The sequence below is a fragment of the Anser brachyrhynchus genome (genome assembly GCF_964034855.1).
Source record: "Anser brachyrhynchus genome assembly, chromosome: 2".
NCBI lineage: Eukaryota > Metazoa > Chordata > Aves > Anseriformes > Anatidae > Anser > Anser brachyrhynchus.
The window spans coordinates 77,549,930-77,563,495 of record NC_137695.1 but is presented as its reverse complement, the minus strand read 5'-3'; the positions used below and the strand labels follow the sequence as shown (position 1 = coordinate 77,563,495).

Below are 13,566 nucleotides of genomic sequence, written 5' to 3'. Positions count from 1 at the left end.
GGTTTGAAAGTGTCAAATATAATGCCAACTTAAAAAAAAATATATATATATATATATTTCAGTTCTAATTGGGACAAAGACTGATGCCAGTATCAGTTGATTATTAACAACTCTTATAAAGGATATGATTGGTGGATACATGACATAGTGCTGGAAAGCCAGTATAGATTTTTTGGAAAGGGAAGTCCAGCTTCACAGATTCATTGGAGTTCTCTGAAAGAGTTTACAAACATATGAATAACTGTGACCTCTTTGAAATTATCTAGTGCTTCTAGAAGGTTTTTGACATGGTCAGTCACCAAAGGCTCTTAAGCAGCCATGAACTGGAAGTGAAGGTCATATATCAGTAATTGATTAAATGACAGGAATCAGCAGGAAGAAGTAAATTATAGATTTTAACACTGAAATCAGGTCTGTTGCAGTGTTACACAGGGATCTGTAGCGGGGCCAGCACTGTTGAACATGTAAATAAAACAGTTCTGAATGTCAAGGTGAAAAAATTTGCAAGAGACATTCAGCATAATAAATCTGAAGGACCTTTGCAAAGGCTTGCGAAAGGATCTTATAGGATCTTATAGGATCTTATAGGACTATACTAACATAATTCACATGGCAAGGAAATTGTCTTTTATCATGTAATTATCCATACCTTCTCATTGTTAGCACAGTCCCTAACATCACTTTAGCCTGTATCAGCTGGTAGTCTCCCAGAAAATTCTTAGCTGTGTTTGAGGAGCAAGTCTTATTTCTCATAGATGATAAGGACAAAGTAGACATTCCAGCCTTGCCATGCCAACCAGTCTCTACCTTGCAGTGGTTTAATAACTGTAGTAGTTTGCTGGTAAAATTGTTAGCCTATGCAATACAATGACTGGACATCAAAATGATGGATGATGAATTTATGATGAAATTACAAAGTTATGTAAAGCCAAATAAATGGTAAAATAAAAAATAAATGGTAAAACCCAGAACTTGCTCTTAAAATAACTGTCTGGCTACTGCTATCTGAGAATAACACCTGAATGTAACAATAGATAGTACCATGATATTAGCTCTGCAGCAACCAAAAGAAGCAAACAATGTTATGTGTCATGATGAAACTAAGTAAAGAATGTGACTGAGTGATTTTCTATACATGCATGAACCTCCTGCATCTTGAATACTGTAACAAAAGGTACCCTCTGACCTCAAAAGATGCATCATAAAACTGAAAGAGATTCAGAGGAGGGCTACAGGTGCAATCAAAAGTATGGCTTGGCTTCCAAACAAGGAATGACTAAGCTGGCAGTCCCAGAACTGTTCATCTTTGAAAAGAGACAACTGAAGAATAATTTGATACAGGTCAATGCATTCATCAATGGCAAAGAGAGCGAGGAGAAAATGATTATTTACTGTGGCTTCTAATGACAGGACTAGTTCTCTAATGAAGCTGTCAGGTATGATAAGGAGTTAGTTAGTCTGTTAGTTCTCACAACAGATTGTTAAACTGTGAGTCTGTTTTCTGTGGGATGTTGTGTCTCCTAGAATCTAAGTGGTTTCAAAGCAGAGGTGGAGAAATCTATGACAAAAAAGAATTTATTGAGGATTACTAAATACCTAATATTTAGAGAATAGGAAAACACCCAGAGAAAAATCTTTATGTGCTTCATATGCTTCTCCATGCTTTTATACTACCATGGATGTTCATCGTGGTTGTTGAAGAAGAAATCTTGGACTACCAGGGTGCTAAGGAAATAAGCAATACTTTTTTTTTCTTTTTTTTTTTTTTTTAACTGTTGCTGAGAATTTGCTCATGTTTTGCATTTGTCTTTCATTAACAAAGTTGAATGGGAAGCAAATGAAAAGGGTTCTGTTGCCTTTTTTTTTTTTTAAAGAAAAGGTGTTGTTTATTTTTTAAGAATGAGATTCAGACCTAGAAAAAAGAAAAAGTCAGCATATGTAACATTTCTGAGATCTCTATTACTCCTGCAAGTTGTGGAATTACACTCAAAGGTACTGGAGTATGTTTATTATGGAAATCCAGGCTGAAGCCTCAGCTGTGTCAGACTCCTTTCAGATGAATTGAGATAACAAATGGAGAAAGTGGTGTTAAACCTATGCATTATTTCTGTGCACAGATTCCTGTGATTGCTATGAGGATGAGATTTTTCTTGATTTCATACTCTCCTTGGAGACAGCAGAAGGGTATAAAGGGGGTTGAGCTCTGATAAATGACAGCATTCAGCAGCTGCTCAGTGTGCTCAGAAAGAAACAACAGGCTGTGATTACCAGTCCAAATCTGCTAACTACCTCTAATTGGTCAGCAACTTAACTTTTTCTAGTTCAGAGAAGTGAACATATATTCCCTTGCAAGAAGTAATTATATCTGATCTTCACTATCCTTCTGTATAGGAACAAGGTTTCTAATGACTCAAATATACATGAGTCAAAAAGGAGAATGGGAGAGATTAGTGTTTAAAAAAAAAAATCTGGGAAATGCTATCTTGAAGGTATTTAGTCTTTATTCCAAGAAATTCTAACTCGTTACAGCCTCTTGGGCCTTTATACAGGCTGTAGATTCAGACAATGCAGCTATGTGCTATGCTGTGGAGATATGCAGAGGTAGGAGGTATCTGACGTGGAATCTCAGACTGCTTCATTAGGACCTAACTGTGTGACTGGAGTAGACTGCTGAGTAATAAGCATCAAGAAAGAGGCATTTGGCAAAAGCATGCAGTCCCAGTTATCTGGAGAACTGGTAAGTACGTCCCATCATTAACAGTGCTGCCATAGGTGAATCTCATCTGCTTCATGCAGGGAGACTGATTAGAATTGATGTGTCTGGATAATAGGGGCCCAAACCTCCAGATACTGCTTTGTTTTGTGTCTGGCAGATAGAAGGTTATGTTGCTTATGGAAAAAAAATGCCTTAAATAGTGCAGGATGTCAATATCAAAGTGAAGACAAAAGGTTTATGAATGACAGGACTTGTGTTGAATAAATAGACAATTCCAAAAGGGAAGCAGAGATAAGAATTTTGCTTTGATGACAGTATTTATTTTTCCTTCTGTCTCTGAAGGCTACTCTTTAAAAATCATGAATATGTTGCACTTGTAAATAAGGTGTGGTATAAAAACATATAATGCAGCTTCATTATATGATAAGAGTGAAATGTGTTCCCTGTGGAGAAAAATCGATACTAAAGATCAAAGAAAGATCTTCAAAAGGCCTAGCATAAAGGGTTTACAAGTGTTGTATTTCTTAGTTCCCCTCATGTTAATGAAAAGCAGATCCTGTAAAAAGGATCATTATTGGAGAAAAAGGGTCTTCTTCTCTATCTCTCTCTTTCTCTCTCTCTCTCTCTCTCTTTTTTTTTTTTTTTTAATGTGAAAATACACATTTTGCTTTTGTAATCCAGTGAGCTGCTGCCTCAGGAGAAGATATTTTTTAAGTCTTTTTTCAGACTGATTGAATACCATTGCTCAGAAGTAAGAGACCATTATACAGGATGGGTCAGAAATGCTGCAGGCTTCATTCACTAACTGACAGGAGGATGGGTGGGGAGAAATAGGCCAGAAACTGTTTCATATGTACCTCAGAAGGGACTTACTCCAGAGAAGGGCAGATGGTATTTTCACCACCCAGCGAGAGTTGCTTTAACTCGCAGCTGTCTCTCTGCATGAATCTTTGCCAGCGGGAATTGTCCAGACATGAATCAACATGTTCTCCTGCCAGATCCACCCACCTGTAGGACTGGCATTACTCACTGTGAGTGTTGTAGAGAGGGTGGCTCAAGCCTGGGTTGAATTTGGACCAGAGTCTTCAATGTATGTGCCCAAGAGGTTGGCAAAACTTTAAAATAAATGCTCTCTCTCTCTCTTGTCACAGGAAGATAAATGTTTATTATAATGCACCTACAATCCATAGATTCATTTGCCTAAAGACATTAATTCAACAGCCATTCCAATATAAATTACTATTAGTTCACGTTCCCCACAACTTTATTTATATTTGTGTGAGTCCTTGATTCGTGTAGCTAAGGGAACCCACACTGGTGTCCCAGGCACAAAAAAAGTGTCTTCAGCTGTTTCCTTGTGAAATTTTCAGCTGAGTTTGTCTCCATCATGTAAACAGCTAAATGGATCAACAACCAAAAAAAAAAAAAAAAATTTGGGCAAAATGTGATTCCAAAACTCAGCTCCAAAATGTTTGCAGTGGCAGTTGCTGTGTGGGGATTTTTTCTTTTTTTAGTAAGACTCTCATTTCTGCATCTGCATGTGGTCTGAGTATTCAAGGAATGGGTGTTCACCAGTTGAGGATCTGTCCCTTATGTGCTTGGGATCCCTCGTAAGATACTTCAGTTCTCTGAGAAATAAATGAAAACACTTGATTCTCATGGGTTGAGTGCCAGGAGTTCGTAGTCAAGATGTACATTGGCTGTTTTCTTTTCATCCTTCCAATGTTGCCCTCAACCCCATCTTTACCTATGAAGAAAACCCATCTTATGAAGAGGGAAGAGGAAAGGAAAAATTAGGAAGATTAAAACAGAAAGAGCTTTCTTTTTAAAAGTCATCTGTCAATGATACATCTACAGTCTATTCATTTCTGTAGGTTCAGTGTACTCAGAGAACATTTGAGCGCTGCAGTTGGAGGGAGAGCATGTATACACGTATCTGTGCTTTTTTTAATTAGTCAGAGGAGCAATAGAAGTGAACCTAAAGTGATACAGATCTAGCCTCTAGCTAAGTCTTTATATTCACAGAATCACAGAACTGAAGGGATTGGAAGGGACCTCGAAAGATCATTGGGTCCAACCCCTCTGCCAAAGCAGGTTCCTTAGAGCAGGCTGCCCAGGTAGGCGTCCAGACATGCCTTGAATATCTCCAGAGAAGGAGACTCCATAACCTCCCTGGGTAGCCTGTTCCAGTGAAAGTATTATTGGTGTCCATTTGCAGTTTCTTGTATACTCTGCATTACTACAGCTTCACTGCTCTTAGTATTCAGGCTCAGTAGATTAAAGCTATATTCAGATATTTTGTTTGCAGAAGAAACACAGCCAAAGTCAATGAAACCACTCCCATGCATGTAGATTACATAAGATTTACACTTCCTATATCCTGTTTAAATACATATTTTAGTTTTACAAATTGTATGGCTCACCGTGAACATCAGTTGCATCCTTTCTATTTAAAGACTAGAGAGAGCAATATGCAATACTGCTGCCGCAGTTAACTCTGCTATTTTTAGACATAAATGAGCACTGCAGCCTCTGTCTTTAAAAACAGAATTTTACTTCACTATTAACAAATGATACAAACTAATGTGGGATACATCATCAAGTTGCTGAAGGTTAGCATTTCTTCATGTCATGCTTGTAAGTGACTGTGCTGCGCTAATTGAAAACATTGCCATGGCAATTGCTATAGAAACATTTAAATTGGCATCATTGCTAACAAATCCTTGCTATTGATCCCAGCAGGGCTTATTTCACACTACACCTGAAGAATCTAAATAGAATATTTTACTTTAGGACTTCGAAAAGATATATTTTTTTTTTTCAGTTGCTAATGTGCTCAGGAAAATCATGTCTTTCATACAGACATAATTCATTTACCTGGAACACTTGTGGGATTCTGATATCAGAGTCCTTACTGCAAGGATAGACTGTAATGATTTTAGGCAGCCACCATGGATCTCTCAAAATATAAAAATCAAATCCACTCAGATTCTCTGATTTTTAAAGTGGGGAAAGAATGAAAGTTCTCCACAATCTGGAGCATTAAAACGTTTAATATAAGATTAGGCCATCTTAAAGAAGTTTACAATGCACCTATGAAGAAAAACATTTTTCCATTGTTTAACAAGAACAATAAATTAACTGTTGAACAGTGTAAATAGTGGAAGCAGAGGTGAATTAAGAGATATAGCATATATAATTTAAATCAGTTACCAAGAACAAAAAACATTAAAATTCTGCTCTCTATTTTCAGACCTAACATCTTTGCTCCTCTTAGAAGAATTCAAATAAAAATTTTACCATAATGTTTAGCAGGTCCAGACTCGTCCAGCCTAATAAATCTCTCTTTACAGCTAGAACATCCTACTACTGTAAAAATCAAAAGCAGGAAATAATGAGAAATATCAAATCTTTTATTTATTTATTTATTTATTCAGTCATTCCAAAAGCAGGCTTTTGTCCTTGACATGAAGTCCTTCTGCTACTTAGCAAGGCAATCAGTAGAGGGCAGCACTACACAGAAAGACATACATTTTGAACAGTCTCAACAGGCTGGGACAAAATACAGGAACCTAGATACATCCTAGGAGAAAACTCTGTTAAAAGATTGTTATTTGCAAAGACATAATTGCTTATAGTGGGCTCAAAGCATCTGTACACAGCACATTGTGGTCCTTTGGACAGGTGCTCTTACTTTTCCAGACAACGCCAGAATCCTTAGTTTCAGCATTAAACTACACCTGCTGAGTCTTCTGAATACAACTCTTGACCCACTTGAACAGCTGACTACCAGGTGAGATATGTAAGCCAACGACTACTTTGAAGTATTTCTTTGAGTACAAAGAAAAGAGTAGTATAAGCATCTCATGCATTTGAATAAGTACAGCAAATAGGTTTTAGAAAGAAAGGAATGGGGAGAATTTGGGGAGATTAAAAATGTTTAATTTTGAAATAGTGAAAATGAAACATTTGAAATTTTCATTTCTATTTCCATCTGAAACTATCACAAAACCAAATATGCAATCACACACCTCTAAATGACCCCATGAAATTATATTGATGTTCTCTTCCACTAGTACTGTATCAAAAAAGAATAAAAATAAAACAAACTAAATCATCTGAGTGTTAGATTTTTCTAATTTTTTAAAATAATGGCTTTGGTAGAGAAAACCGTTTGTTGTTTTTTTTTAATAACTTAGTAGTCTTCCAAGCCTTACTGGTTTTATAAAATATATATTTTAGGTTTTTCAGTAGTTACGTAGATTCACTATGTAGTAAAATTATACACGTGTAGTTGTCAGAGATTTTTTTCTATGCAGAAGAGCTGATAAATTCCAAGAAATTAGAGAAATTAATCAGTAGTGATTTAAATACATAAAACCATAAAGTTTAGCTAAGTTGCAACACATCACTCATATCTAAAGCGAAAGCAATCAAATTAAAAATTGTATCAATATGAATATTTGCACATTTTATACTTCAGAATGTATACAAGATGAATTCTTGGACTACAGCCCAACAAGTAAGTAATATAATGCAACCCTTATAGAGCAAGCACAGCTTGAGTACACATCAAGCAAGATTTCTCAGGAGAAGACAGGAGACTAGAGCCATTTTGCGAAATAGAAGATCTGCCTTTTGAGTGCAGTATTTTCAAATGTAGCTCCTATTTCTATTTACTTTACTTCCATTCTGTATCTCAACCAGGTATTTACAAAGTCAGAAGAGGCCCAGGAATCTGCCTCTGATGAGATTACCATGTTTTATGTGATTGATTGATAAATATTTTTGATAAATAGTTTTATTAAGTGATAAATAGTTTTATTAAGTGATAAATGCTACTTCAGCCTATACTCAATTATTCAGGATATTATAATAATCAAATTTATGTTAAAATCAGGATAAAAGATTGGACTCGTCGTGGTGGTTTTGGTTTTTAGCTTTTATGTGTATATATATAAATCTCTTGATTTTTATCTAGTAAGCTTGAAACACAAGGTAATGTCATCATGTATATGACATGTTTAGCACTGAACAACAACAAACATTACTGACATTGAATTAGCCACGGAAGGGTTCTCCTTTGGTCCCATGTACACAACAGGAACATATTGAGCTTTACAAAGGAAAGAACAAGATTTTTATTATACCTAGAGAATTCAAAGAAAACACATCCCATAATGTATGTCAAGATCTACATAATGCATTACTTTATGCAAATAGAATTAATTTACTTTGTGCTTTGATTCTTCAATTAAAGTGAAGTAATAGACATTTTTTCTGCATTATATCTATGATCTTCTACATAAATTTGTCACCTACTAAATTGTAGATTTATTGTTTTTGAACACGATGTTAGAAAGTGATAAATATTCCAAGCCCCCACTTCTTGCTTAGATGAAACTCCGTTTGAAGTTGCTAAAATGCTAAGACTTTGATCCTTCTTTAGGACTGCTAGTTAAGATCCTGAGACCATACAGATTATCATAATTTTAAGGAGAACTCCACACAAAGGCCCAATTCAATCTATGTAATCATTAAGGTATTTAGAGTACAATTCACTAAATGTTTTCCATTAGACACTTTACTTTCTCAGCTGAAAAATGATTTTCACCAATAGCATCTTATTTCCATAAATTTCCACCTTTTTATATAGAAACACACACACACACACAAAGTAAAAGTAGCTTCTGGTAAGGTTGGGTTTTGGGAGAAAGCAGGATAGGGATGTATGGTTTTTTTTTTGTTTGTTTTTGTTTTGTTTTGTTTTGTTTTTAATTTCATATATTCAATATGCTAAAATTTCTTGGTGTTATGCTCCCTTGTTACTATCACTTTTCATGGACCAGCTTCCCAAAGCAGAATCACAGAATCATAGAATATGCCGAGTTGGAAGGGACCCATAAGGATCATCAAGTCCAACTCCTGGCACCGCACAGGTCTGCCCAAAAGTTTAGACCATGTGACTAAGTGCACAGTCCAATCTCTTCTTATATTCAGACAGGCTTGATGCAGTGACCTGACACTGGGGAGCCTGTTCCAGGGTGCAATCACCTTTTCGGAGAAAAACCTCTTCCTGATGTCCAGCCTAAACTTCCCCTGCCTCAGCTTAACACCATTCCTGTGGGTCCTGTCACTGGTGATTACGGAGAATAGGTCACCTGCCTCTCCACTCCCCCTCGCGAGGAAGTTGTAGACTGCGATGAGATTCCCCCCTCAGCCTCCTCTTCTCCAGGCTGAACAGGCCAAGTGAACTCAGCTGCTCCTCATATTATCTTCCCCTCTAGGCCCTTCACCATCTTCGTCGCCCTCCTCTGGACACTCTCCAACAGTTTAATGTCCTTTTTGTACTGTGGTGCCCAGAAATGCACACAGTACTCGAGGTGAGGCCGCACCAGCGAAGAGTAGAGTGAGACAATCGCTTCCCTCGACCGACTAGCAATGCTGTGCTTGATGCACTCCAGGATACGGTTGGCCCTCCTGACCCGTACCAGGTGCAGGCCCCGGCACTTGCTTTTGTTAAACTTCATGTGGTTGGTGATCGACCAGCTCTCCAATCTCTCCAGATCTCTCTGCAAGGCCTTTCCACCCTCAGTAGAGTCTACAACTCCTCCAAGTTTGATGTCGTCGGCAAATTTGCTCAAAACACCTTCTAGTCCTACATCCAAATCATTTATAAAAACATTGAAGAGGACTGGCCCTAAAATGGAGCCTTGAGGGACCCCACTAGTGACCATCCACCATTCAGATGTGGCCCCATTTACCACAACCCTTTGATCCCTGCCCGTCAGCCAATTGCTCACCCATAGTATGTTTTTGTTTAGCTGTATGCTGGACATTTTGTCCAGTAGGATCCTATGGGAAACTGTGTCAAAAGCCTTGCTGAAGTCCAAAAAGATCACATCAGCTGGTTTCCCTTAGTCAACTAGATGGGTGATCTTACCATAAAAAGAAATCAAATTTGTTAGGAAGGACCTTCCCCTCATGAACCCATGTTGGCTGGGACCAATGGCTGCATTGTCCCCCAGGTGCGCTTCAATAACTTCAAGGATCATCCTCTCCATAATTTTACCAGGCACTGACGTGAGACGGACAGGCCTGTAATTGCTAGGGTCTTCTTTCTTACCCTTCTTGAAAATTGGCACAACATTTGCCAGTTTCCAGTCCAATGGGACCTCTCCAGATTCCCAGAATCATTGAAAAATAATTGAGAGAGGTCACGCGATGACATCAGCCAGCTCTTTAAGCACTCTGGGATGAATTCCATCCGGACCCATGGACTTGTATGGATCCAGGTGGAGCAGCAAATCCCACACATGTTCAGGGTTGGTTGGGAGTTTGTCCTTCCCACTGTCATGGTCCTCCAGCTCAGGGTACCCTGGGTCCCGAAGCCCATCGTCAGTGTTGAAGACAGAGGCAAAGAAGGCATTAAACGTCTCTGCTTTGCCTGTGTCATTGTCTGTGAGGAGACCCTCCCCATCTAGTAGCGGACCTATGTTTTCTTTGGTTCTCCTTTTTCTGTTCACTCAAAAGTAAGCTTCTGTTTACTCAAAAGTAAGCTATACTTTTGCTGCTGAACTGTTTTCCTAGTTTTTTTGTAATACACAGCAGCTCAGCTAATATCCTAAAACAAAAGCAGGCTTGACACGTAACCTAGGTTATGGAAGAGACTGAGACATCAGGCATCTCACTTGAACTGCCAAATCAAGAGTATGGGCTTTCCAAAAAACAAACCAAACAAACAAATAAGAAAACACACTTTGTTTTTGTTTAAATTTTATTAATTACAAACTTCTATAGGAAAAAAAAATCAGTGTCAGTTTCAGAATTAATAATAATAATAACGCATGTCATTAAATTCCTCATTCATTCCAGAGAGGAAAAAATGAAATACACTTCAAATGCACTATTGTGTCCCCAGAGCAGAATTTGGTAAACCCCAGCAGTATTCCTATGAAAAGAAACTTATCTAAATAGTACTTCCTTTTTTTTTTTTTTTCTTGTAAAATGTATCTGTTGAAGACATCAATAAAGCTTTAAATTTCATTTTCTATCATGAACTCCTTTGTGCAGAAAACGATATGCATTCATATTTCTTATTAATCATGAAATAACATAAAATACATATTTGCAGAAACTTCTGAACAGATAGCAAGAGAGGATGGCATCAGACTGAGCTGGCAGAGATTAGGTTGGAAGATTTCTGACTGTTTCATTATCTCAGGATGTAGCTGATAGCTAAAGGTTTCTGATCAAGAAGTATTTTTTTCAACTTCTGTTTTAAATTAATGTCCATATACAGTGTGAGAGGGTGAAATAATAATAATAATAATGAAAGATAAAGGAGACCTTAAAGGACTTGGCTTTAAAATGTGTAATTGATTCTTGCATATAATTGTCTCAAGAAATGTTCGAACCTAGAACTGGTCTTCATTCATATGGTTTTATGAAATTTGTATGGATCATTGTCATGATCATTAGGCTGTCGATTTATTTGTTTCCTTAAGGCTACAGCCTTACGGAAACAAGATTACTGCAATTTACTCATATATATATTTTTTTTTCCATCCTGTAGGTCCTATTTACACGAGGAATAGAATTTTTGAAAATTTTGTTCTGCTGAATTATTAGAGAAGTGGAGTCTAACAGCATCTCTGTAAATGATGAGGACTTACTCCTTCTTGACAGTTTTGCTTTGGAGCTGTATGCTTCATGCTGTTCATATGATGCCATCACAAAAAAGGACTAACAAGCACTCACAAAGTGAAAGGATAACCGGATTGTCAGGGAATGATGGAGAAACACTGCACCGCACCAAGCGTGGTTGGATGTGGAATCAATTCTTCTTGCTGGAGGAATACACAGGTCCAGATACTCAATATGTGGGCAAGGTAAGGCTGGTATTTAAAGGATTCTTCAGAGGTGATGCATCTGACAACCTTGGTATTTTCCCTCCCTGTCCACGGTAGTTTTGCCTTCTGTGTTGTAATGGTCCCAATTTCTCATTTAAGTCAAAAAAACCACGTCATGGAACACCTGAAGCTTCCTTAATTTTTCAAAGTTGTGGGAGCAATGAAGTAGTTTAGTGAATAAAAAAAGAAACTGTTCGGACTAAAATGTTACAATTTCTTATTACATATGCCCATGCTAGTTTTAACACTGAATCATTTTGTTTTCAACTGTTAAGCATAAATATTAGATAAGGGAATAGAGAAGTTATGCCTTCATTCATCTACCTTGTGGCATTTGCCAGTAAACTAGGATGTATGTTTCCTCAAACGAAATACAAAATTCTATTTATCAACAATAAAATTGCTGCCTGTGCACAATTCTAAGCATGAATAGAAGAAGAATACAAAAACAAAAACAAACAAACAAACAAAAAAAACACCATGTTTTTCATCATTTCTCCAATAAACTAACTGGGATCTTTGCTTAACACGTTGAAAGACTTTCCATTCTTCGTGACCTGCCTACATCAGCTATTGCCAACAAAACCACTTCTGAATTTCACAATCTCCACAGTTCTACTTTTATTGATAACACACAGTTCAAGGGTTTCCTCATTTCTCACCCTCTGTTGTGCTTCAACATGCACAGATCTGCTTTGCATTGTGGTATAACTGTACAATCCTGGTAGAAACCTAGAATACATACACTTGCAAATGACTTGCAAAATAAGAATACATACACCACCATCCAGAATGACTTGCAAAATAAGGAAATGTTTATTTTAAAATGTTGTTAATAAATGTTCATTCCAATTTCTGTCATTCATCCACAGCATTGTCAGTAATAAGTATTATCTGTCACATTAGCTGTCACATTTTCTAGTGCCTAACTACCAAATGGATTGAGGCATTTTTAATTAAAAGACTGCAAAATGTTTTTGAACTTTTGTTAATCTCTCTGGTCATGGAAGGCATGTTCAACTGGAAAACATGCTTTGTTAATAAGAAATGCCAGATAAGCCAACTATAACTATGATAACTATGAACGTGATTCTGACCTCATTTATAACAACACTACACTCATAGAATTCTGTTTTCAGTTAAATTAATTTCTACTTGTAGTGGCAGAAATAAGATGAGATCAAATAATCCTATTGCTAGATTATTTATTTGTGTATAAAATAGGACGGTTTGTGGTTAGTGAAGGGATCTTCAATAAAGAGTAAACTAATTGCATACAGAAATTTCTAAACAAAATTTGGTTGGAAGTACCTTTCAATACTAAGTAAATTTGCAAAGAAAACATACAACAAGGTACATAATACAGACCTCCACAGGAGTTCTACCTAGAGTCATAGAAATATTTTTTGTTAAAATAGAAAGCTTGTCATAAAAGGTAAGTAAGTAGCAAACATAAGAGTCGATTGCAGTTTCAATCACATTATTACAGATGGTTGGATTCATCTATGCCATCCTAAATCTCAAATAAATTAACCTTACATCAATATGCTTATCAGCATCTCTGTTTCACACAAGGAAAATTAATCACTGAGAAGGTCTAAATGGTATTTTGTAGCAGGTGAAAGTTTACTCTGCATTTATTCTTAAACAACTAAGAGCCATTGGACCTTATTAGTATAGAGCTGAGTCCAAGAAGGAAAACAAATACCCATATGACAGTTGAATCTGAGATGATATATTTCTTACGATTCAGAGAATGAAAACATTAATTTTTTACCACATTTCTCTGCCAAATCTTGTACAGAGGTGCTGAGTGAGGGGGCAGTATTAGTGATTGTCTAAACAGATAGAAATCAGCACAAATATTACTCTGTGTTCCAAAAATATGGCATTGGACTGAAGTGAAGCACTCCATATGGTCACATTAACTTTAGTAAG

General features: G+C 36.9%; 1 protein-coding gene across 5 annotated transcripts in view; it reads left to right on the top strand.

The window, feature by feature from the left end:
• The window catches only part of CDH9 (cadherin 9), a 102,641-nt gene that overhangs the window by 20,894 nt on the left and 68,181 nt on the right, over nt 1-13,566 (top strand). For 2 of the 5 annotated variants that reach the window (XM_080582243.1, XM_080582242.1), the window contains exon 2: nt 11,292-11,607. The exons of 1 other annotated variant lie outside the window; for it this stretch is intronic. In XM_080582243.1, coding sequence (XP_080438369.1) covers nt 11,377-11,607 — 231 coding nt within the window. In that variant the 5' untranslated portion in view covers nt 11,292-11,376. Of the gene's footprint in view, nt 1-11,291; nt 11,608-13,566 lie in introns of those variants that run through there. 2 more of the 5 variants (XM_080582244.1, XM_080582245.1) reach the window with 2 other exon arrangements.